The sequence below is a fragment of the Mizuhopecten yessoensis genome, unplaced genomic scaffold, assembly GCF_002113885.1.
Source record: "Mizuhopecten yessoensis strain PY_sf001 unplaced genomic scaffold, ASM211388v2 scaffold9581, whole genome shotgun sequence".
NCBI classification, from domain to species: domain Eukaryota; kingdom Metazoa; phylum Mollusca; class Bivalvia; order Pectinida; family Pectinidae; genus Mizuhopecten; species Mizuhopecten yessoensis.
In genome coordinates this window covers 68,802-96,079 of record NW_018408119.1, presented here as the reverse complement: position 1 = coordinate 96,079, position 27,278 = coordinate 68,802, and the positions used below count along the sequence as shown (strand labels likewise).

Genomic DNA, 27,278 nt, shown 5'->3' with positions numbered 1-27,278 from the left:
ACTCTCTGTATAAATATATCAGGTGACCATTAAGGCCCATGGGCCTCTTGTTCTTTATAAAGACCATTTTATACAAAATATATGTTGTGGTTGATGTAATCTGTTCAGCGTATATAGCAAGATTTCTCCCAGAACATCCCCCATATGTTGTGTAAGTAGAGACCACAGTTGTATATTACACAGGTGCAGTGATTGTATCCACACCCCAAGACATAGCCCTACTAGACGCACGGCGGGGTGCGGAAATGTTCCGTAAGGTAGAGGTTCCAGTACTTGGACTCGTCCAGAACATGAGTGTGTATGTCTGTCCAAAGTGTGGCCATGCAGAGCATATCTTTGGTCAGGATGGTGCTGCCACAATAGCCTCAGACATGGGACTTAGTGTCCTGGGTATGTTTGTTACCATAGAAACTTGATGTAATTTGACTGCCCCCCTGGTGTGAAATTGTTTGACATATCTAATCTCATATTGGTATCTGCAACTCAATAAAACATGGCATAATTTATTACGATTTAAGTTTTTGGAAAAAGAGAAGTTATTTTTTGCACAACTTATAAAAATACCAATGAATACAAACAATAAAAATAAAATAAACGTTTTTGGCTGATAACCGAAATTAAAAAAATATATCTTAATATGGTAATAATCTAGAATACCTTATTTAAGTCTTTTTTAAATCATCCTGATATTTTCTTACTGATCGATATCAGAGTGAAAAAAAATACAAGAATCGTGATTTTGTGTTTGTAGGGGACGTACCCCTGCACATCTGTATCAGAGAGGGTAGTGACAATGGACAGCCGGTGGTGGTGTCAAAGCCGCAGTCTCCACAAGTAAGTCAAGTGTGACAGTATCTCTGTCTCCCAACAAGGCACTGATCTTAGAAGGCAGATATTTGTCTTATAACACAAGACTTTTCTATATGGCATTAACAGGTTAACAGTAGATGATACTTGGTTGACCCTTTTTCTTAATTGAGAACTTCATCAGAAAATTTAATCCAGGTGTGTTATATAATATCTGGATTCATTGAAACTTGAGGTTTGGAGGACAGTATGCTGCCATATTGGATTTCAAAGCAAAGACTGAAAATGTTGCTATTCACATCTCTTTGTCAATTATCAACATAGACAAATACACATATTTAAGGTTAAATACTAGATCCTACAATTATAAAATAATCCTGACTTTGTACTCGACCAGTTAAAATTATTCCCCACTCATGGTAGGCAAAATAGAGCAATTTTGTGGTAACTGATGGTTGGAGGTGGACATTCTACCGATTAAAACAAGCACTACGTGCCATGATATAGGATACTATTAGATATACAAAAAAGAAAATACTGTTACTATTATGAAATATAAATTTTTCACCTATTATAAATGGTTAATGGTCTATTTTTTTCTATTATATCTACCGGGGAAATCATTTCCTTTTGGGTTACTTTTGAAAAGTGTATTAAATAGTCCTTTACCGTGTTTCAGGCCTTGGCTTACAGACAGATAGCAGAACAGGTCACAGAAAAACTATCTTCTACACCTCCAATAGATCCATCTCCACAAAGCCAACATTTCTCAAGTTCTCACAAAGACGGTTCATAAAGGAATGATCAGCAATCAAATATTTAGTATAATAATGTAATTTGTGTAGGAATATATTATAATGTTTTACGATAATATCTTTTTTCAGTTATAAATATTATTTCTTTGTACAAGTTATTTAACAGTTTGACTTGTGTGTTATTCAACAATCAAATAATCACATACTTGATAAAGAATTATGGTTTTAGATGATCCATGAGTTAGGCTACCAGGTGATAGTCAGTAACTTCAGTCTGTGATTGTTTATTATGTCAGTTTACATTTAACCCATTCACCCCTCATATCACATTTGAATCATTCTAAATCAATATTGGCATAGTCCGTTTTCAAATGGAGTCTACAAGAAATTTCAGATTTATCACATCTCTCTGCCAGTCTGAGTTGTAAATTTGTTGTAGGCGCATTTCTTTTTTAGAAGACATGCACTAAAATTGTGGTACTATAAACTAAATGACATCCCACCAAGTGGATTACTGTGTTTTCATTATTTGTTATTTCATCACGAGCGTTTTAAAATGGAAACCTAAGCAGTTGAAGGGAGATAATTTAGGAAAATTGTACTAAATTAAAGTCAATCCCTTTCACCCACAAATAGTAAAGGTTCTACAGACTGTTAAGGAGCTGTTTCGATATTCTGTGTGCATCAATTCATATAACACAGATCTTTACATATTTTAATGATTTTATTTGGTATGAAATGTGTGCTTTACAGATTATTAAGAGTTTTAATTAAATTTCAACCAATCTTTCCCTCAAGAAAACAGTTATTCATAATCTATAAAGGTTTTTTGAGATTTTTATTCAATACTGATCAACCCTAAGATTGAATAAATACTGATATGGTTATAAAGCTTCTGAAGATTTGTTATTAAACTCAGTACATCTGCTTCCACTAATTGGTTGGTAATTTCCATTATTTAAGAACACTCTATTAGACCTACTTGTGATATCAAAATAATCATGACAGTAAGTGAACGTATGTATCAAAGAACTGCAGAAACACATTACATCACCATAAAATAAAAAACAAACATTACAATGATGATTAACAGGTTTTAATTTAAACACTCTGAAAAAGAACACATTTTTTCAACATTGCAAAATAACTTAATAAAGCACTTTTATTACAAAATAACATTGTACATTTTATGTACCAAGAATTAGACACACACAAAAAAACAGTGAAACATTAAACATATTTCTTATAGAAAAGAGACAGCACTCAAGCTAGCATTGATATTCTTATGCCTGTGAATTTGTTTCGATGAAGAGCCGTAGCTATGGTCCCTTGCTACTCTGAAACTGACCTAGTTGAGACCTGTCTAACCTGAACGTTTACTTTTTGTAACCGTTTTGGGATTATCCACCATACTGTTAAGGTTCTCGTGGACCAGTCACATTCAAATTGTGACGAATATTCTCACATGGTTTTTCGACTGACACTTGTCACCTTGTTGAAATGGCCACCATAATAAGCAACACCTTGTTTCAGCAGAAATCTGTTCCATATATCATAAACATTTTTTTAATGTTTCATGAACCAAAACAAACCAGACAGTAACTTAGGAATGGATTTTTGTTTTGTTTTTATGAATGCAAATATAAGGATTGTAATGCAGATCTTTCACATTTACGATGGTTGACCAGGTCACTTAATACATATTCTCCCAAGATGCATTACTGCCATCATGGAAAGTTTTTAGGCAACTGGACTCCTTTCAACATAAATGTCCAGAACATACATCTCAAGCCCTACATGAATATTTGTTGGTCCATTCAGGTAAATGTCTCACATTTCCAGCAGTGCAGATAAAACATCGAGCTGTACATGTCAAATTTAACCAAAACGTAAAATCATGAAGATTTGTAGTTGTGACCTCAGTAACCTTAGCTGCGACCCTTAGGAGGTCCCAACTTTTACAAGTTTCAATAGGTATTCAGGGATTGTAGCTCTCTGGCTGTCAGTCAGAGTAGATACACAGACCAATTAGCTAAGGTATCTACAGCTTGGTTATTGTAGGCTAGCTCTCTGGCTGTCAGTCAGAATAGATACACAGACCATTGAGCTGGGGTATCCACAGCTTGGTTATTGTAGGCTAGCTCTAGATCTCTGGCTGTCAGTCAGAGTAGATACACAGACCAATGAGCTGGGGTATCTACAGCTTGGTTATTGTAGGCTAGCTCTCTGGCTGTCAGTCAGAGTAGATACACAGACCAATGAGCTGGGGTATCTACAGCTTGGTTATTGTAGGCTAGCTCTCTGGCTGTCAGTCAGAGTAGATACACAGACCAATGAGCTGGGGTATCCACAGCTTGGTTATTGTAGGCTAGCTCTCTGGCTGTCAGTCAGAGTAGATACACAGACCAATGAGCTGGGGTATCCACAGCTTGGTTATTGTAGGCTAGCTCTCTGGCTGTCAGTCAGAGTAGATACACAGACCAATGAGCTGGGGTATCCACAGCTTGGTTATTGTAGGCTAGCTCTCTGGCTGTCAGTCAGAGTAGATACACAGACCAATGAGCTGGGGTATCCACAGCTTGGTTATTGTAGGCTAGCTCTCTGGCTGTCAGTCAGAGTAGATACACAGACCAATGAGCTGGGGTATCCACAGCTTGGTTATTGTAGGCTAGCTCTCTGGCTGTCAGTCAGAGTAGATACACAGACCAATGAGCTGGGGTATCCACAGCTTGGTTATTGTAGGCTAGCTCTCTGGCTGTCAGTCAGAGTAGATACACAGACCAATGAGCTGGGGTATCCACAGCTTGGTTATTGTAGGCTAGCTCTCTGGCTGTCAGTCAGAGTAGATACACAGACCAATGAGCTGGGGTATCCACAGCTTGGTTATTGTAGGCTAGCTCTCTGGCTGTCAGTCAGAGTAGATACACAGACCAATGAGCTGGGGTATCCACAGCTTGGTTATTGTAGGCTAGCTCTCTGGCTGTCAGTCAGAGTAGATACACAGACCAATGAGCTGGGGTATCCACAGCTTGGTTATTGTAGGCTAGCTCTCTGGCTGTCAGTCAGAGTAGATACACAGACCAATGAGCTGGGGTATCCACAGCTTGGTTATTGTAGGCTAGCTCTCTGGCTGTCAGTCAGAGTAGATACACAGACCAATGAGCTGGGGTATCCACAGCTTGGTTATTGTAGGCTAGCTCTCTGGCTGTCAGTCAGAGTAGATACACAGACCAATGAGCTGGGGTATCCACAGCTTGGTTATTGTAGGCTAGCTCTCTGGCTGTCAGTCAGAGTAGATACACAGACCAATGAGCTGGGGTATCCACAGCTTGGTTATTGTAGGCTAGCTCTCTGGCTGTCAGTCAGAGTAGATACACAGACCAATGAGCTGGGGTATCCACAGCTTGGTTATTGTAGGCTAGCTCTCTGGCTGTCAGTCAGAGTAGATACACAGACCAATGAGCTGGGGTATCCACAGCTTGGTTATTGTAGGCTAGCTCTCTGGCTGTCAGTCAGAGTAGATACACAGACCAATGAGCTGGGGTATCCACAGCTTGGTTATTGTAGGCTAGCTCTCTGGCTGTCAGTCAGAGTAGATACACAGACCAATGAGCTGGGGTATCCACAGCTTGGTTATTGTAGGCTAGCTCTCTGGCTGTCAGTCAGAGTAGATACACAGACCAATGAGCTGGGGTATCCACAGCTTGGTTATTGTAGGCTAGCTCTCTGGCTGTCAGTCAGAGTAGATACACAGACCAATGAGCTGGGGTATCCACAGCTTGGTTATTGTAGGCTAGCTCTCTGGCTGTCAGTCAGAGTAGATACACAGACCAATGAGCTGGGGTATCTACAGCTTGGTTATTGTAGGCTAGCTCTCTGGCTGTCAGTCAGAGAAGATACACAGATTAATGAGCTGGGGTATCCACAGCTTGGTTATTGTAGGCTAGCTCTCTGGCTGTCAGTCAGAGTAGATACACAGACCAATGAGCTAGGGTACCCACAGCTTGGTTATTGTAGGCTAGCTCTCTGGCTGTCAGTCAGAGTAGATACACATACCAATGAGCTGGGGTATCCACAGCTAGGTTATTGTAGGCTAGCTCTCTGGCTTTCAGTCAGAGTAGATACACAGACCAATGAGCTGGGGTATCTACCACTTGGTTATTGTAGGCTAGCTCTCTGGCTGTCAGTCAGAGTAGATACACAGACCAATGAGCTGGGGGATCCACAGCTAGGTTATTGTAGGCTAGCTCTCTGGCTTTCAGTCAGAGTAGATACACAGACCAATGAGCTGGGGTATCTACCACTTGGTTATTGTAGGCTAGCTCTCTGGCTGTCAGTCAGAGTAGATACACAGACCAATGAGCTGGGGGATCCACAGCTTGGTTATTGTAGGCTAGCTCTCTGGCTGTCAGGGTATCCACAGCTTGGTTATTGTAGGCTAGCTCTAGATCTCTGGCTGTCAGTCAGAGTAGATACACAGACCAATGAGCTGGGGGATCCACAGCTAGGTTATTGTAGGCTAGCTCTCTGGCTGTCAGTCAGAGTAGATACACAGATTAATGAGCTGGGGTATCCACAGCTTGGTTATTGTAGGCTAGCGCTCTGGCTGTCGGTCAGAGTAGATACACAGACCAATGAGCTGGGGTATCTACCACTTGGTTATTGTAGGCTAGCTCTCTGGCTGTCAGTCAGAGTAGATACACAGGCCAATGAGCTAAGGTATCTACAGCTTGGTTATTGTAGGCTAGCTCTCTGGCTGTCAGTCAGAGTAGATACACAGACCAATGAGCTGGGGGATCCACAGCTTGGTTATTGTAGGCTAGCTCTCTGGCTGTCAGTCAGAGTAGATACACAGATTAATGAGCTGGGGTATCCACAGCTTGGTTATTGTAGGCTAGCGCTCTGGCTGTCGGTCAGAGTAGATACACAGACCAATGAGCTGGGTATCCACAGCTAGGTTATTGTAGGCTAGCTCTCTGGCTGTCAGTCAGAGTAGATACACATACCAATGAGCTGGGGTATCCACAGCTAGGCTATTGTAGGCTAGCTCACTGGCTGTCAGTCAGAGTAGATACACAGACCAATGAGCTGGGGTATCCACAGCTAGGCTTTTGTAGGCTAGCTCTGGCTGTCAGTCAGAGTAGATACACAGGCAAATGAGCTGGGGTATCTACAGCTTGGTTTTTGTAGACTAGCTCTCTGGCTGTCGGTCAGAGTAGATACGCAGACAATTGAGCTGGGGTATCCACAGCTTGGTTATTGTAGGCTAGCTCTCTGGCTGTCCACAGCTTGGTTATTGTAGGCTAGCTCACTGGCTGTCAGTCAGAGTAGATAAACAGACCAATGAGCTGGGGTATCCACGGCTTGGTTTTTGTAGGCTAGCTCTCTGGCTGTCCACAGCTTGGTTATTGTAGGCTAGCTCTCTGGCTGTCAGTCAGAGTAGATAAACAGACCAATGAGCTGGGGTATCTACAGCTTGGTTATTGTTGGCTAGCTCTCTTGCTGTCAGTCAGAGTAGATACACAGACCAATGAGCTGGGGTATCCACAGTAGATACACAGACCAATGAGCTAGGGTACCCACAGCTTGGTTATTGTTGGCTAACTCTCTTGCTGTCCGTCAGAGTAGATACACATACCAATGAGCTGGGGTATCCACTCTCTGGCTGTCAGTCAGAGTAGATACACAGCCCAATGAGCTGGGGTATCTACAGCTTGGGTATTGTTGGCTAGCTCTCTTGCTGTCAGTCAGATTAGATACACAGACCAATGAGCTGGGGTATCCACAGCTTGGTTATTGTTAGTTGGCAAAACTTTCATCCACGTCCAGAGGAGCCTCCATGAAATATAAACTTTGGAACAAACATACAAACAGCTGTGATCTGCATTTTCTTTCTTTCGGATTTTGATATTGGCATGCCTTTCCAAATTCCTTCTACTTCATGGGGCTGGATCCTTTGCATGTATATGATAGACTTTCAATTGTAAGTGCTCCACTCCATTTTCATTGATGTCTAGAATAGTGCTTACCAATATTTGGTATACTTTTTCTCCAAACAAACTGTTGCACTACTTTTTATTCTGGTAATAAGTTCTTTATAGATCTCATATCTAGATATGTTTTAAGTTGAATAGGAAACTGAATATGCTCAGTACCCTCAATTATAACACCCTTTCCCTTATGGGATGGACACCTATGAAGTACAGTAATCTGGTATGGTAGGATTTCCCTTATGGGATGGACATCTGTGAAGTACATTAATCTGGTATGTTAGGATTTCCCTTATGGGATGGACACCTGTGAAGTACAGTAATCTGGTATGGTAGGATTTCCCTTATTGGATGGACATCTGTGAAGTACAGTAATCTGGTATGGTAGGATTTCCCTTATGGGATGGACACCTGTGAAGTACAGTAATCTGGTATGGTAGGATTTCCCTTATGGGATGGACACCTGTGAAGTACAGTAATCTAGTATGGTAGGATTTCCCTTATGGGATGGACACCTGTGAAGTACAGTTATCTGGTATGGTAGGGTTATTCATTGTAAGAGTTGGGACTGATAAGATTACTAAACACTTTGTTCATGTACAAAAATGTATACCGATAGCCTCCTGTTAGTATATTACTAACTACTGCTGTCTAAGGGACTTGTATCGAACAACAACTTTTACAGTTCATGTCTTAATTTCAAGATTGTATGTTACATTTAATATACTGTATAGGAATATAGGAAGTAATCCAGTTAGCCAGTTGCGTAATACATGTGTTAAATGGTTGATTTTAAACAAGGTGGATACAGGTAAATTATTTGCGTCTAATGACATATTTGTCTGGTCAAATGGCTTTGAATTGGTTAATACATACAAAACATAGGTAACAGGATACTCTCTTTTTGTAGAACTTACTCGTAGTAATTTTTATTTGCAAAGAAAACTATGCATTTAACATGATCTTTTCCTAACAGTTAAAAAAGGAGGGACCAATCTGTGCCCCTGGACCGTCATGTGGTCTTTACTGGTACTGACAAATAAAATATTAATATGACATAACAGACCCCCATATTTTATGATGGTATACATTAGGGCTGTCACAATATATCGGGAAACAGGTATATCGCAATACAAGGGTATATTGTATCGTACCACAATACAGAGATGTGAAATATTGCCGTATCGCAATATTTTTCAAAAGCAAATTTGTATGTATCTGCGTGGTGTTTTAACTTTAACATTACTACAAATTCTAACAGATATGCCAATAAGCATAAAACAGGCTTTTAGTAGTGGTTGGAATTAGTTCAAATTTTGTAATCGATGGTTGGTTTGACAAAAATCTTAAATCTATGTGATCTATATTAAATATGATTAAGTTTGATAACATTCTGACAACAACTTATTATAAAATTGAGCACATCCTTCCTATGACAATATATCAGGATATGTATCACAATATATTCATTCTGTATGGCAATATATTGTGATACACTCTCGGCGTATTGTGACACCCCTAGTATACGTGTAGTAGAAATTGTTTTCTTGACAGTAACTTACATATGTAGATGCATACATAATTCACCAAATATATTTTACAAACTTTAAACACTTTTTGCCTAACTGACCAAGCCTGTACTTAACATAATTTAGGCAAGCATACAGCTACATACAAACACATAAAGACAACAGTTATATACTTTCTGTATGTATAAATTAAAACATGCATATTTTGGGTTTTGACAATTGCATTGCAAAAATTGTAACATGAAAGACTTAATATTGCTTGTAGACATGTATATAGTGTTAAAAGAGTAATTTTTACTATCGTTATAATTTTGCCTTGGGTCTTTTTTGCATTGAAAAAGACAATTCTGATAAGTGTAAAACAAAATCCCCAAGACTTGTCAGACACTTAAACTAAATCAAATCTTTCTGTACCTGATAAAGATTTTTTTCTGAATTAATTTATTGAAAATAAATTATTTTCTTGACATCATTAGCCCTCTAAATCAGGAGATCAGAGAGTTGGACTTTTGATGTCATAACATACCATGGTACAGAAAGAGTCAAGTAAAGTCTCTTCTAGAATGGCAACTCAACTTGGATGAACAGGTCTGACAGCAAAACTTCATTGGGGTCGGAATATTACATATATATACATATCTATATTTTTAAAAAAAACACTTTATAATATTTGTATAATATATATTATAATGCTTGTTTTTAAGTTCATAGCTGTGAACTCTATACAATTTGAATAAGACATGAAATCACTCTGTGGACATGCCACAACATAATCGTCACTAAGCAGTTAATTGTGACGTCAAAAGACAGCACGACTGATGCATACATTTTTAGTTAAGACATAAAAACAACTTGAATTCGATTCTGGCTTTTGTGTGAGGTTTACAACTAAGACTGATTTTAGCTCACCAAAAAACCAGCAGGAGGTTCACGATTCTCATATGAAATCAAATACATGTCACTGATCTGTACAATCTCTATATAGGTAATACAAAATCCCAAATTGTGTCATTTCTGATTTAAGATTAACATTCAGAGGCACAAACATGTTCAGTTATGGAGAAGTGCTCAGAAATAAAAATTCATTTGGAACTCACAATAATGCTCAGGAGATCAATTAAGAGATATTGCATTATAACAAATGCTTAGACATGAGACCCTATGTACATATATATATTACACAATGTCTTGTCTGATATCAGTATGTTTGGCACAGTGTGTATTAGCTAGTAACTGTGTTGGACAAACTACAGGAAGGCTACTCTACACAGCTCAAAATCGACCATAATTCAAATCTGGTTGCACCACAAGCCAGTCAGTGGCAATAACGGAACAAAGTTTTCGATGTAAATTGTTTCCAGTAATCCAGCAGTCTTCCTGACAAAGGAAGATGGCAGGTATACAATAGCTGTCTAAACTAGATACCCCTGGGACCACATAATAATTCAGCTGATTTTTAGAGAGTCCACTTCTTATACATTGATATTGTCGGATCCAAACTATTAACCAATTTAGACAAAAATTTAGATTGGGCAAAGTCTAGTTATGATATAAAATACAATGAAAACTACAGTAACATCTGGTTCCTGTTTGAATTTTGCATGGAATTTCATTCAATAAATCAAACATTTGAGTAATATCTGAAACCCAAATATCTCTATCAAAGAAAATATTATAAAATTAAAAATATTAAGTTTCACAGTGCATTTCTGTTTTAAAAGTAAATGAAATTAAGTTTAATTTTGACCAAAAAAATCATAATTTCTCAAAGCAAAATTGTTAAGGTCATATGCATTGAAACCTGCGTTTACTATCAGGATAAGGACTGACACCATGGGTTGTTCCTTAGTGTGAGGGTGGAACAGGATAAACTACTCCTTGGGATTGTAACATGTCTGATATATAAAGTTCTTGCTTACAGATCAGGCCTTTAACCTTCAGGCCTTACTCATACTTGCTGACAGTCTGGAACAACGGGATTATTTTTGCTTTGAAAAATGATAGGTCCATAATATGGATAAAATCAAACACACAAGAAATATGAAGAGATCGTTGCATGTGAACTTTTAAAGAAAATTAACAAGTAATAGGATTTGTAATTTTTGGTGGCCAAATGCCTCATGGCCCCTTTTAAAAGATTTCTAATGTTACTCATTTTACCTCATCTAAATCCTCCTTTAGCACTGTCGCATGTAATACTGAGACATACATAATGTACAAAGTCGTACAACTGCTTACTCGTGTAATATTAAATGCATAAATCTAGTATTGCATAAAACAAACAAATGCTCTTATTAATACACAATCTAGATTTGAAATAAGACACTCTTTATCCAGTACAAATGTTACTCAACAGCCAGCTGGTTAGACACTGCTGGTTACCCTCACTATTGACTTGGGCATTTAAACTTTGGCAATTTTTACAGACTTAGAACTAGATACAATGAGGTGAAAAATCTGTGTCCTGGTATCTGGGAAAAAATTCTACAGGTTTTCCATGATCTTAACAAGAAAATGTTAAATATTAAATCTTCAAGCTTCCTGTTTCCTCAGATGTTAAAATAGATATACAACTAAAAATAATTGCATTAATCAGAAATTAAATTTTTCTGCAGTGATTACCAAACCTACTAATTTAAACCACTCCTATACTGACTAAGGATACAATTCAGAAAGATGAACCTTATCTGTAAGATGATGTTAGGATGAACAGATTCTCAAATAGCTAGTGACCTAATACATCCATACCCCCGACCCTACCCCCATCCTAGCCTGATTACCATGCCCACAGCACACTTATTCATGGAGTCTTAATACATCAAATCATTGGATGATCATGATTAATTATCTTTTAAATAATTCTGTTCACCTATGACAGGGACGTATAATGGTATTACATTCATCGAGATAGTCCTATCCACGGGTCTCTAAAGAACTTATAGTAGAGCTGTTTTCAGTCAAAACCAGTGAACCATACCCTGTAATTGTTGCCTATTTGTACACAATATTAATGCAAGCATATTAGCAATAAGTAACATTTTCTTCCACATATTATTGCATTCAATAACCCGAAATATTGCATAATTTATCTAAAATGCATATATTTAGTGAATTCGTTTTCACTGACAGAGATTTATATTCCATATAGATTCTAGTACTTATATTGAGGATTCCATACCAGTTTTTCAAAATCTATCATCAATTAAAAATTTCATTGTGGATAAATAATAACTTACAATTACTACTATTGATTCAAAAGAACCACCAAAAGAAATATACATGCTAAAAAAATCTTATTATTATGGTAAAGATAGAATTTAAAAGCTCACTATGTATTGAGGAGAGGACTTTATTAAGTTGTAATAACTTGTTGTCCAATCCATTTCTATATTTGTACAATAAAATATGTTTAAACTAACTTAAATAGCTCTCGTTAAAATTTTGATAAAGTTTGTCAAGATATGATTGCTTAAAATCAAAACTCATGGATTTGTTTGTTTCATACCTTAGTTATGGTAAATATATTGTTTGCCTTCAGAAATCACTTTTAATTGAAATCTGCAAGTTCTTTTCAAACAGAGGAAATTTCTACTTGAAATTAATACAATATTTCTTTTTTAAATGATTTCAAAATTTATTTGACTTTCAAAAAAAATGAGCAAATGTGAATGTGAACTGTTTATCTACACAACAATGTATCATTCAAGATATGAAGATATCAGAAATTTAAGAAATCACCTTATTAAGCTATGAAATATTGTGCCTTTCTGGATTTCTATAAAATCCTGTTAGATTTGTCCGACCTAATCTATTGTGTTGCCTTCCTCAACATTCTGTCTAGAACAATCCATATCACCTGTGCAAAAAGCAGTGGAGCTGCCTTCAAGTGTGTTTGTAGTATCCAGAAAACTGGAATCTCCAATGCTTTGTAAACTGGTAACAGTTGCATTCTGTAGATTTGATGACTTCTCCCTGGTGGAATTTTTGCCTTTTTCCTTTTCTTGGTCGGTATGCAGATTATTGTCCTGAACTTGCGATGTTGACACTAGATTATCTCCCTTAGACTGTTCTGTATTTTCCTGAACATTACAGTTATCACCAGGTTTTATCTTATTATGATCTGATTTCTCTAGTCTTTTCCCACCACTTCTGTGTTTTAACCTCTGTGATCTCTCATGTCTCTGCGACCTACTTTCAACTAGACTAGACATAGATGCATTGCTATCCTCGTCATCGCCATCTGCAGCATTATTTTCCTCCTCATCTTCTCCAGGCTCCTCCCCATTCTCACTTGGCGAGCGTTGCCATGTTCGGAAACGACAGAGAAGAGCAGGATCTAAGTGACAGGGAGGTGGGAGAGAGGAGGGGGGTAGAGGCTGTAGCAGGGAGCGAATAAGACCGTCCCTGAGCTCGCCTCCAAACACCCTTGACTTGTGGAGGTTATCAACTACAGGAGGAACACTCCATGGACTGGGCTGATCACATAGTGACAGGAATGAATCATGTTTTGTTCTCTGTGATGAATATTCATGTTTGTCACCAAGGCTTAAATCAAGTCCTCCGCGCTCGTCTTGTTTTCGGTAGCGAAGAAATGGGGAATACTCTCCAAACTTGTCAGCAGATGGCCACTCTCCATCATCAGACCTGTCAACAGATGTTGTTTTGTCTTTATCATAGTCCTTGTCCCCTAAACCGGGTCCCCATCCCCTGGTAATGGTGGCGCCTCTATCTGGTCGTGGCCCTTCTGAACTGCCATCTTGATACAGCTCCTCCTGACTTGACCTCAGTGCCTCTAACCACGTCATGCTTGGCTGGTCCAGCTACAGCAAAATGACAGCAATCCAAATACTTTTATCAACTAGCAAATGGCCACAATGAAATTATTCTATAAAAGCAAAATTTCTACGATCACAATGTTTGCAACTGTATAATTATATACAATTTTTTGTAACTTTCATTTCATCTATTGTTTTTGTGAATAAAAATTCCTGTAGTTTTGAGTTGTAACATTGCAATGTTTATTTTAAGGATAAACTTAGTATAACCAAAACAAACTTTTGGATCCCAGGTATACAATTTAACATAAAAAAAAATTCAATTGATTAACAGCTAGATCTTATTTAGAAACAAGTTTCCATGCCAAATTTAATTTCAAAATTCTTTTGTAACATATATTTGCAATAATACAGAAGACAGCTAAATTATTACTGAATATATAATAATAGTGATTTTCAGTTACCTGCTGTGCTGGATCAAAGTAAGGAAACTTGCGAGGCCTTCCTCTTTTGTTGGGTAGAAATGCCTAAGACCAATCAAGAAAAATGTTTAACAACATTGATACATTCACACTTGCAATGTTATTCAACTTGTTATAACCTTACAAATTGGATAATAAAACTAAACCTTAGATATCTGTTTATCGCAACATCATTTTATTGTTCTATATTTAATCTGATGTAACAGGCTGATTTAGTAGATAATTTAACTCAGTCTTTATCAATCTGTTTTTAGTCTACCCAGATACTGATAATGAAGAAATCCATTACTTAAATTTTCAAAATTGATTTATTTGAAAATTATAATAAATCTTTTTGAAAAAGCATACAGTCGTGTGTCGCCTGTCAAACCAAAACCTTCCACATACATGTACAGAGAAAGGGCACAACATCTTCTGTATAACAGCCAAGGCATGTCTAACGCATTCAGATTGTGGATATCACACATTTCATAGGATTCAAACTTATTTTTGAACATCTTCCTCATAGAAATTTCCCTAAAGGGAGATAACTTACCTGTTTGTGTACGTCTTGCCTGAAGTCCACCCCAAAGAACACTGTAGTACCCTAGTTAAGGACAAATCTTACACTGAAACCAAAGACCCAGTGGTGACTGCCCAAAGGCACCTCCATGCAAAAGTGCCATGTTGTACTTGTTGAATTCTAGAAACTTGTACCTTATAATTACAACACACCAGGATATTAACAATCACTGATGTTAAACAGTCTTAATCGTACGTGTAGAACAAGGGCGTATATACCCGCTCTAAACATCTCAACACAACAGTAGCTGATAAATTGTCACAAATTTATAGATCATGAACTGCCACTAAAGGATATGTTTTGTATTTTCCTTTGCGCTTCATTTCCACATTTGGAAAGAGGACGCGGATGGCACGGTTACATTGCACACCCCAGTGCTGTACATCCGGTTCTTCAATACGACCCTTCAATAACTCCAGTATCTCGTCTCGTGACACCCCAGACTCCAGATCTCCTGTCCATTGTACTAGTGCTGTAGTAATAGACATAAGGTAGGGAGTACATTACTGGTTATAAGTTACTAGACATATACTTCATATATATATCTACCATGGCTGTATCAACATTAATTTAACTCTTAACACATTTTGTTAGAGGCATATGTCATTTATGACCCATAAAATATGTAGCTGAGAGACTTGGCTGAATCATACTGTGCACTAATCTTTTGGACTGTTTGATATAATACTTTTCTTGCCCTTTAAGGGATCCATCAAGTTGTCATATGAATTATGCAACTTTTGTAAGGAATAAATTCAGCATCCTGATCTAACAGCTGTAATAGTTGAGTGTATCTTACTACAAGATTTTGTTACGTACAGTGAAGATGGCCGAGGATTTTCTCCATGTCCTGTGACATGTCCCGCAGTGGTTGGTACGTCACACACTCACTATCGCTCACTTCCTCCTGCTCCTGCACATGCTCATTGAGGGCCACACCGAAGAAGAAGGTCGTATCTCAAGGTCAAGGTCAATAACAATAAAACCTCATTCTAAAAAACATCCATTGTATACTCATCTTGTTTTATTTTATTCTGAGTTAAGATTTTTGAATAATGTACGCTTAAACTATTTAATGTGACCTCAATCAAAGCCAATTATCTTGCCCTTGCACTAGGCCTGGTCAACACGTTTTAAACTGCTGTGTTTTGAGGATGCCCTTGTTTGATCGGATACTTTTCGTATTTTCCTTTTGAATATTAAATAGTAAATATTTGTACTAGCATAAACCCCTGTATTTGGCCATTAAGAAAGATGTATTTTTGTGTTTGTTAAATAAATCTGACAGTTTTTGTTCTTACCACTGGCTTCCCAAAAAGATTTTCTTTTTCTTGACTTCCTAGTGGGCCAGTAAAAGAAAATTTTCTGTGTTATATTTGCCCTTGTATTGGGACAGTAAAAAAGGATATTTTTTGTACTTCCCCTTTCGCTGGGCCAGACTGTGGGGGAACTGTTCCCTGACAGCTTTGTTACATGCAGGTCCCCACTGTGTGGCCTCGGGTAGACTTAGAATGACACTGATCTTCTGGAGGAGCAAGTCACGCGACACATTACCTCGTGGGTATACACAGATCAAATCTGGGAAAAGAATAAAAACTCTCCTGTTGTTTTGATTCCATTTACATTACAAAGCAAAGTGAGGGCATATAATGCAGTTTGATTTTTCTATATCATTAGTTTGATAGTATTAAATCTTTAAACATATAGTTTCACTATTAATTTTTTTACTGAAGGAATATTCTTTACTCAATTTTGCTTTTAATTTCTCCCAAGAAATAAGACAAACCTGGTAATATTTCTTTTATCTTCCACATCTTCCATGATTCCCCACGTCCATCAGACACTGCATCTCCCGAGTCAAGGTCAGGAACCTGCCCATGCTCAGTATCAAAATGTAGTCTGTACTCTGACATATCTGCACAGCCAAAATCACACAGTGAACAGTTGTACATATACACTGGGTCCCGCGAACAGTAGGCAGACCCCAGAGCAGAGGAGCTGTGTTCCCCATTCCTATTGGATGTCTGTGGTGGTATTGGCCAGTCCGTAGCTGTGGGACATTTGATTGGCTGGTCAAGTCCCCTAAAGCCGAGCTGTGATTCAAAGTACTGACGTATCATTGAAGCTGTTTTTTCCATCTCTTCTTCCCGTACCCCTGGGGCATACTTTAGGGGTTGGGCATGATCTGGGTACATATTCACCACAGGGGGAGCGGTTGGGCGGGAACCTGGTCCCAAGGGTTTGGGAGACCTAGCACATGGCACTGACCTGTCGTCAGTGTGTGGACTCCATGACTCATCCCTTCTCACCCATGATGATCCTCGAGGGTAAAACCCTTCCCCTTCCTTTCCTTGACCCCCTTCCTTTGCTTGACCTCCAGGGAAAGACTGGTCACCTTCCCTCCTTGAACTATGAGGGCAATGTCGTCCTCCACCTAAGCCTCTGGTTTTTCCTAGGAGTCGTCTTTTGCCACCATTCCCAGACCTGCCAGGGCTTCCCGAGACATCACTGTCATTGTCGCACTCATCTGAACCCCAGCCCTCCTCACAATCTGCCTGGTTTCTTAACACAACTGAGGCTGCTCGCTTTCTTTTGTTTTGTTTTACCCTCACCATCTCTTTGTCCTCCTTTGGATCCTTATCATCTTCTTTGTCTGCCTTGTCATCAACCATCCCTTCCTTCTCGCCGCTCTCATCCTCCTCTAACACTTCCATCTTATCATCAGTTTTTTTCTCAAATTTTGCATCCTGTATTTTGTTCATTGAATACATTTTGTCTTTCTGTTTTTCTTCATTTGTTATGGACACCTGATTATTTTTATTTCCTTTTGAATTGCCATATTCTTTGTCCATCTTAGTCAGTGAATTTCCTATATGAAACCCAGAAGTTTCAGTAAGAAAGGACAGGTGTCCCCTTGGTGTCCATCCAACAGGTTCTTTATACTCAGTTGACTTCTTTTCCGGCTTCAAACTTTGACCGTTATTGTCTGTTGACATGGCTACTACTGGCTGATCATCAGGTTCGGTGTGGTCTGCAGCCTTCAACTTGCTTGTGTGACTTGAGCTTGAACAATGGGTTTGGAATTGCATTTTTACCTGTGACTTCCAATTGCACAGTTGACAGAAATAAACAATGTTGCCTCCCTCTCTGACTAGCTTTGTGAACTGGCCGAATTCAGCTGTGTAGCAGGGCGCCATTATGATGGGGTTCGTAAGTGGACTGAGACGCTGTGAACCGTCCTTGTCTGGTTTGTTTGAGGCGAGGATCTGATCAGTAAGCTTCTGGAGGTGTGTCATGTTTTGGGTTGGAGCCAGATGTACACTGCGCTCCACTCCATGGGTAATCACCAATTTCGGTGGATGGGGCGCCGTTTCTTGGTCATCGGTTACATTAACATCTTCGACCAACTTCTGACTCCCTATTTCCAAGTCATCTGAATCTGACCTCAAAAAAGTTGGTGACCTCTTTTGACTTTTGAAATTATCATGAGATCTGGACTTAAACGCTGGGGGTATCCGATTTGGAATCTTTTGGCATTTTTTACTGATTTTATCTTGTGGTTTTTCATTTTCATTGTATGTATTAGTATGTTCCGAGGATACATGAGTGCGAAGGTCCTCCACAGTACCAAACCGCAGACAACAATGTCTACACTCCTTGAGCTGGTCATTGTTGGGCAGGTGCTCTTCACTAACATGTGACAGGAAGCTGTCGCGTGACGTCAGTATAGAGGGCAGTGTTGTGCACAGTTTACATTTATACAACACCTCAGCATACTGCATTAAGTTCTCCATAGAGTTATGTAATACATGTGATACTTGAGACAATTTAGTCTGGGACTCGAACGTATCTGTCTTAGAATCCTCACCATTGTTAAAACTCCGCTGGGGGCTTTTATCTTTGAGATCAATGACCTGGGAGTTGGATGTGAAGTTCTCCTTGTTTTCTGTACTTGAATCTGATGATTCCACAGAACACTTTCTTGACTTTCTGGAAAAGATATTTGTAGCACTAGGGTCCCTATGGTGAATAAGTCTGTCTGATTCATGACCCTGACTTGTTGATGAACATAAAGCATTTTCACTCATGCTTTTGTAATTCCACAATGAACAAACTTTCCCAGAGTTCAAGGCCATTTCCTTATGACCTTGAACCCTATTTTGAATGTCATTTTGCTGTTCTTTCCTGTATGTATCACTAGAAGTACTACTTTTGAATTCTTTTCCATTTTGAAAGGATTTATCTGTCTTTATGTCTGATTCTCTGACATCTTGCTGCACCCTCGTAATAATGTCTTTATCACTTTCACCAGTAGGTCCATCACAAGTAGAGTTCTCCCCCTTTGATGAGACTTTATCACAGTTGTCACCAGATCCATCTGAGCTTTGGGCACTGCTTAGTAAGCTCTGATTAATGGTAAGATTGTTGTACTTTTCTTGAGCCCATGGACTGAACAAAGGTTTATTTTCAATCTTGCTTTCACACTTATTCTGACTCACATGATCTTGACCTTCATAACTGTTCTCCTCTGTGACATCAGGTTTGTCCGGGGCTGAGGAGCTGTACTGGTCCAGTCGCCAGGGAGTGAAGATTTTGTGAGTGCCAGCATCCCTGTCTGCCTTCATGATTCTATATTCTCTGTCTTAATTCAGAATGTTCCACGAACTGTGGATGTCTTTGTTTCTTTAGTGTATTCCATGAACTCCTACATACTGAACATCCTGTAACATATCAGTTATAAGCGTCAGTGTGATTACATCTGGTTATTTAAAAATAAATTACTGGTACCCCTACTTTAATCAATTCTACCCCATAAGTGGTTGGAGATTGGCTGATGGAAAATATTTCCTGCACTAAATTATGACCAGCAATGATGCAGAAAAAGTGTAAAACCGGTTATTGTTTATATCTAAGACTATCCAATGATGCGTTGTTGTATGGTTAAATTTGTAAATACAATTTCAAAGAAAACTTCAGTGTTGACAAGTGACATACCAGCTACGTTGTCCATTTTGTATCTAAGAAATAGGTTTCCTTTTTTTCTAAGGGTTCTAATTCTAAGTAGATCTACTCACTAGTGTTTTTTTTATCTTCAGTACTGGTTTAACAGTGGAAACAGAACTAAGACATAACCACAGCCAGGAGACTGCCAGTGTACATACTACTGACAAGTTAGTGACCAATATTAAGAATTGAGAACATTTACTTTGTAAAACTACCATGAACGCCCATGAGTGTAATGATCAATATATACAATAAATCCAACCAATAATGACATAGTGTTATGATATATACAATAAATCCAATCAATATATAACATATTGTTATGATATATACAATAACTCCAATCAATATATAACATAGTGTTATGATATATGCAATAAATCCAATCAATATATAACAGATGAACAGTTGAACACCTTGAATGTAAGGAGGTGAATAATTAAAACTTAGATAGGAAATTCAAGAAAGCACTTCTTTTTACCTTCAACTTTAATTATTCTTAGTAACTCAATAGCGTACAAGACAAAATACATATGTAATTCAACAAAGCAAAGTTTTCTTTTGGATGCACCATTGAAATAAGATTAAACTTTAAGTTTCTTTTCAATCAATCTGTTTCCATCTTCATGGTTTTAAAACAATTTTGTCACCTTTTAAAAAAAAAAAACTTTTACAAGACTAAATTCATATTAGCAATGAATGAAACTATATTTACTGAGAAGACAACATGTCTAACAGCTAAAACTCAGACTTCAAAATGTATTAGGTAACATAGTATGACCAAATACTATGGAAACACACATTCATGTAAGCAGATCAATGCAAACAAGAGCTGGTAGTAATATAAAATAAAGTCTGTATAGTATAACACCCTCACTACCATAACATTGTCTGTACAGTATAACACCCTCACTATCATAACCTTGTCTGTACAGTATAACACCCTTACTACCATAACATTGTTTGTACAGTATAACACCCTCACTACCATAACGTTGTCTGTACAGTATGACACCCTCACTACCATAGCATTGTCTTAACAGTAACCTCACTACCATAACATTGACTGTACAGTATGACACCCTCACTACCATAGCATTGTCTTAACAGTAACCTCACTACCATAACATTGTCTGTACAGTATGACACCCTCACTTCCATAACCTTGTCTGTACAGTATAACAGCCACACTACTGTAACATCGTCTGTACAGTATGACAACCTCACTACCATAACATTGTCTGTACAGTATAACACTCTTACTACCATTACATTGTCTGTACAGTATAACACCCTCACTACCATAACATTGTCTGTACAGTATAACACCCTCAGTACCATAACATTGTCTGTACAGTATGACACCCTCACTACCATAACATTGTCTGTACAGTATAACACCCTCACTACCATAACATTGTCTGTACAGTATAACACCCTCACTACCATAACATTGTCTGTACAGTATAACACCCTCACTACCATAACATTGTCTGTACAGTATAACACCCTCACTACCATAACATTGTCTGTACAGTATAACACCCTCACTACCATAACATTGTCTGTACAGTATAACACCCTCACTACCATAACATTGTCTGTACAGTATAACACCCTCACTACCATAACATTGTCTGTACAGTATAACACCCTCACTACCATAACCTTGTCTGTACAGTATAACACCCTCACTACCATAACATTGTCTGTACAGTATAACACCCTCACTACCATAACATTGTCTGTACAGTATAACACCCTCACTACCATAACATTGTCTGTACAGTATAACACCCTCACTACCATAACATTGTCTGTACAGTATAACACCCTCACTACCATAACATTGTCTGTACAGTATAACACCCTCACTACCATAACATTGTCTGTACAGTATAACACCCTCACTACCATAACATTGTCTGTACAGTATAACACCCTCACTACCATAACATTGTCTGTACAGTATAACACCCTCACTACCATAACATTGTCTGTACAGTATAACACCCTCACTACCATAACATTGTCTGTACAGTATAACACCCTCACTACCATAACATTGTCTGTACAGTATAACACCCTCACTACCATAACATTGTCTGTACAGTATAACACCCTCACTACCATAACATTGTCTGTACAGTATAACACCCTCACTACCATAACATTGTCTGTACAGTATAACACCCTCACTACCATAACATTGTCTGTACAGTATAACACCCTCACTACCATAACATTGTCTGTACAGTATAACACCCTCACTACCATAACATTGTCTGTACAGTATAACACCCTCACTACCATAACATTGTCTGTACAGTATAACACCCTCACTACCATAACCTTGTCTGTACAGTATAACACCCTCACTACCATAACATTGTCTGTACAGTATAACACCCTCACTACCATAACATTGTCTGTACAGTATAACACCCTCACTACCATAACATTGTCTGTACAGTATAACACCCTCACTACCATAACATTGTCTGTACAGTATAACACCCTCACTACCATAACATTGTCTGTACAGTATAACACCCTCACTACCATAACATTGTCTGTACAGTATAACACCCTCACTACCATAACATTGTCTGTACAGTATAACACCCTCACTACCATAACATTGTCTGTACAGTATAACACCCTCACTACCATAACATTGTCTGTACAGTATAACACCCTCACTACCATAACATTGTCTGTACAGTATAACACCCTCACTACCATAACATTGTCTGTACAGTATAACACCCTCACTACCATAACATTGTCTGTACAGTATAACACCCTCACTACCATAACATTGTCTGTACAGTATAACACCCTCACTACCATAACATTGTCTGTACAGTATAACACCCTCACTACCATAACATTGTCTGTACAGTATAACACCCTCACTACCATAACATTGTCTGTACAGTATAACACCCTCACTACCATAACATTGTCTGTACAGTATAACACCCTCACTACCATAACATTGTCTGTACAGTATAACACCCTCACTACCATAACATTGTCTGTACAGTATAACACCCTCACTACCATAACATTGTCTGTACAGTATAACACCCTCACTACCATAACATTGTCTGTACAGTATAACACCCTCACTACCATAACATTGTCTGTACAGTATAACACCCTCACTACCATAACATTGTCTGTACAGTATAACACCCTCACTACCATAACATTGTCTGTACAGTATAACACCCTCACTACCATAACATTGTCTGTACAGTATAACACCCTCACTACCATAACATTGTCTGTACAGTATAACACCCTCACTACCATAACATTGTCTGTACAGTATAACACCCTCACTACCATAACATTGTCTGTACAGTATAACACCCTCACTACCATAACATTGTCTGTACAGTATAACACCCTCACTACCATAACATTGTCTGTACAGTATAACACCCTCACTACCATAACATTGTCTGTACAGTATAACACCCTCACTACCATAACATTGTCTGTACAGTATAACACCCTCACTACCATAACATTGTCTGTACAGTATAACACCCTCACTACCATAACATTGTCTGTACAGTATAACACCCTCACTACCATAACATTGTCTGTACAGTATAACACCCTCACTACCATAACATTGTCTGTACAGTATAACACCCTCACTACCATAACATTGTCTGTACAGTATAACACCCTCACTACCATAACATTGTCTGTACAGTATAACACCCTCACTACCATAACATTGTCTGTACAGTATAACACCCTCACTACCATAACATTGTCTGTACAGTATAACACCCTCACTACCATAACATTGTCTGTACAGTATAACACCCTCACTACCATAACATTGTCTGTACAGTATAACACCCTCACTACCATAACATTGTCTGTACAGTATAACACTCTTACTACCATAACATTGTCTGTACAGTATAACACTCTCACTACCATAACATTGTCTGTACAGTATAACACCTTACTGCCATAACATTGTCTGTACAGTATAACACCCTCACTGCCATAACATTGTCTGTACAGTATAACACCCTCACTGCCATAACATTGTCTGTACAGTATGACCCCCTCACTACCATAACATTGTCTGTACAGTATGACACCTCCACTGCCATAACATTGTCTGTACAGTATGACACCCTCACTACTGTAACATTGTCTGTACAGTATAACACCCTCACTACACTAACATTGTCTGTACAGTATGACACCCTCACTACCATAACATTGTCTGTACAGTATGACACCCTCACTACCATAACATTCTTTGTACAGTATGACACTCTCACTACCATAACATTGTCTGTACAGTATAACAACCTCACTACCATAACATTGTCTGTACAGTATAACACCCTCACTACCATAACATTGTCTGTACAGTATAACACCCTCACTATCATAACCTTGTCTGTACAGTATAACACCCTCACTACCATAGCATTGTCTGTACAGTATGACACCCTCACTACCATAATCTTGTCTGCACTGTGTTACATTATTACATTTTACATCCATACTGTTCCAAAATATCTGGGGTCATTAAATTCTATAGGATTTGTTTGTAAATGTATTCCACAGATTTTTTTCTTTTTATTAATTTGCCATTGGAATAATCAAAAGACTGAACGAAGCCAATCCTGGCGACATTGGCCGGTAGGCATTTCTTCCCAGGATGATAAAGAGGCAGTCTGGGTAATGATGGTGGTAGTTAGAAGATTACTCTGCGGTGATCAGCCTGTCTGTGATGCTTATCAAATATCTATACACTTATTTACCTTATCACCAGTGAGTTAAGATATAAAAATAATTTCATCTTTACAAAATAAGGATTAACTTAGCTTATAAGGTTTTATCTTTGTGGTGTTGTATGATACATATGATATGATAAATATAGCTCAATCTCGATAATGCTTACAGGAAAAAGTCCTCCTAGTGGTGATGATTGGCCGTCATGGTTATCTAACTCTCATAACTGATTGGAGAATTACTTACTGTTTATGCATTCAAAATATCAACGGACGGCACATTGGGCATGTACCTACCACCTCAAACACATTTTTAGTCTGAATATTTATACATAAAAACATAAGCAATATGGAGAGTAGATTGTTTGAATGTAGTAAGCCTAAAAAAACAATTTTGAAGTTTCACCACATGTGACCTCCATGTAATTAAAATAGGTTAAGGTCAACTATCAACACATCTGACCTCTAGGTAATCAAAAATATGCTAAGGTCATTAAAATGAACAGTCGTGAATGCCATCTGACTTACCAAGCTACAGGTAAAATATCGCAATATTTTAGTCTACCCTATGGTTCTTATAAAAAGTCATCTTAAGTTTTTAATATACTTGGCCATTGTGACATTGAAAGTAGGTCAAGGTTATGTATTAAACCAAATTTTATATCCTTTTATTACCAAAAAAATACCACAATCAATTTAGTATTAAATCAATTAATGCCTGTATATATATATATGTATCACATGATATGGTTATCAACTCTTGTGAAAATACTACATATTATTTAGATTTGTTGTAAGTCACATTTTTTCATTGGTTTGTGTTTACAGTCTATTAAGTGATAATAATACTAATAATTCAAGGTTCTTATATATGCTTTAACACAGCCTAGTTTGTAGGTTGTCTCAAAGTGGTTCACAAACTAGCATCCGTGGTTATAGGCCCTTTGCAACCAGCAAATATCTTTCTCAACTCTCTGGGGAGCATACAGTCGGTGCTGCCATTTAGTCGCTCACAGCTAGCATTCAACAATTCTAGCACTGCCCATGCAACCACGTACTCATTTACAGCTGAGTAGACTGGAACAAGCAGAGTAAAGTATCTTGCTCAAAGATACAACACAGTGCTGTGCAGTGACTGGAACCTGCAACCCTTTGGTCATACCGAACAAAGTAGTCATCTGTCACACTTGAATAATTGTCTGCAACCATGACTTTTTGAGTTGAAAATCCAAGCATTTTACTGGATTTCAGTGAGTACATGTAAATGACGCTGTTCAAAACTATAGCTCAACTAGAATTGGTATGTGACCGCATGCACATGGGTTTTTTAAAACACAGCATTTGATTGGCCGATATGAAAATCATTGCACAATTAACATACATGTACCATTTTTATTGTAACTGAAAATGACTTATTTTGTGCAATAAAAGTTTGCCTTTCTAAATAAATAGAATTGAATTATAAAGATTAGTCATGCAAGACTCTGAACAATCTGCAAGTTTATATAAAGAGTGCACTCAGGTTTTCTGTCTGTCAATGTATAGACCGAAAACCTTATTGCACTCTTTACATAAACTGCTGTATATTCAGAGTGCACTTGGGTTTTCGGTCTAATTACATCAATAAAGGAATTGAATAGGTCCAATCCTTAAATAGTCATCAGTTCTTGTGTATATATTACAAACAGTCATCAATTCTTGTTTACATACATGTCATCAATTCCTGTGCATTTTTTTCATTTAGTCATTGATTTCTGTGTATGGAGTCAATAATTAACAAATCAGGTCTAAATACCCTACCAATTCAGAAAAGTCATTTGACAGATTTCTGTTTGTCTAGATCTCTTTTGGAATGGAAATACATATCATAATAAGGTAATATTTTTTGTTTTACACAATTCAGCATAACTGTGGTTGAATTTGTATAAATATTGATTTTATTAGATATAATCATAATGGTCCAATATGGTCACACAGGGTCAAACAGTATAAAATAGGTAAACAGTACCAAGAGAGGTCTACCACTGAATTGGTAAAAGACAAACCTATTGTAATTGGGACAGCAGATACATTTTGGTAACTGGAATTTCTTTTAATTATGAATATAGCTGGAGGAAAAGAAAACCACGACTGTGGAAAGCTTCAAATCTGTGTCCTCAAATTAATCAACTGCCAATTCTATTTTACATCTTTTTAAATCTTTGTCATGAATCAAGTATTCATATCTAACAGGGACACTATAGCATGCAATGTCACTATTTGACCACGATGAAAGGTTAGCATAAACTAATTGTTTATACTATAGCTTAAAATTTCACCAACAATCGTGCATTAAATAGGATAAGATGACACTGCTAACCTGAGTTAAAATGTCACTGCTAACCTGAGTTATAATGTCACTGCTAACTTGAGTTAAAATGACACTGCTAACCTGAGTTAAAATGTCACTGCTAACCTGAGTTAAAATGACACTGCTAACTTGAGTTAAAATGTCACTGTTCACCTGAGTTAAAATGACACTGCTAACTTGAGTTAAAATGACACTGCTAACTTGAGTTAAAATGACACTGCTAACTTGAGTTAAAATGTCACT

At 37.8% G+C, this 27,278-nt stretch overlaps 2 protein-coding genes across 5 annotated transcripts in view; one reads left to right on the top strand and one right to left on the bottom strand.

The window, feature by feature from the left end:
• Positions 1-20,179, top strand: part of LOC110458431 (iron-sulfur protein NUBPL-like) — a 32,519-nt gene extending 12,340 nt beyond the window's left edge. For 2 of the 3 annotated variants that reach the window (XM_021510112.1, XM_021510114.1), the window contains exons 8-10: positions 184-390; positions 752-834; positions 1,487-2,609. In XM_021510112.1, coding sequence (XP_021365787.1) covers positions 184-390; positions 752-834; positions 1,487-1,603 — 407 coding nt within the window. In that variant the 3' untranslated portion in view covers positions 1,604-2,609. Of the gene's footprint in view, positions 1-183; positions 391-751; positions 835-1,486; positions 2,610-19,996 lie in introns of those variants that run through there. The other variant, XM_021510113.1, reaches the window with a different exon arrangement.
• The window catches only part of LOC110458430, a 24,644-nt gene continuing 9,844 nt past the window's right edge, over positions 12,479-27,278 (bottom strand). For both annotated transcript variants that reach the window (XM_021510110.1, XM_021510109.1), the window contains exons 3-9: positions 16,687-19,621; positions 16,310-16,478; positions 15,720-15,853; positions 15,198-15,372; positions 14,874-14,919; positions 14,321-14,383; positions 12,479-13,901 (exon numbers count right to left, since the gene is read on the bottom strand). In XM_021510110.1, coding sequence (XP_021365785.1) covers positions 12,885-13,901; positions 14,321-14,383; positions 14,874-14,919; positions 15,198-15,372; positions 15,720-15,853; positions 16,310-16,478; positions 16,687-19,525 — 4,443 coding nt within the window. In that variant the 5' untranslated portion in view covers positions 19,526-19,621 and the 3' untranslated portion in view covers positions 12,479-12,884. The remainder of the gene's footprint in view (positions 13,902-14,320; positions 14,384-14,873; positions 14,920-15,197; positions 15,373-15,719; positions 15,854-16,309; positions 16,479-16,686; positions 19,622-27,278) is intronic.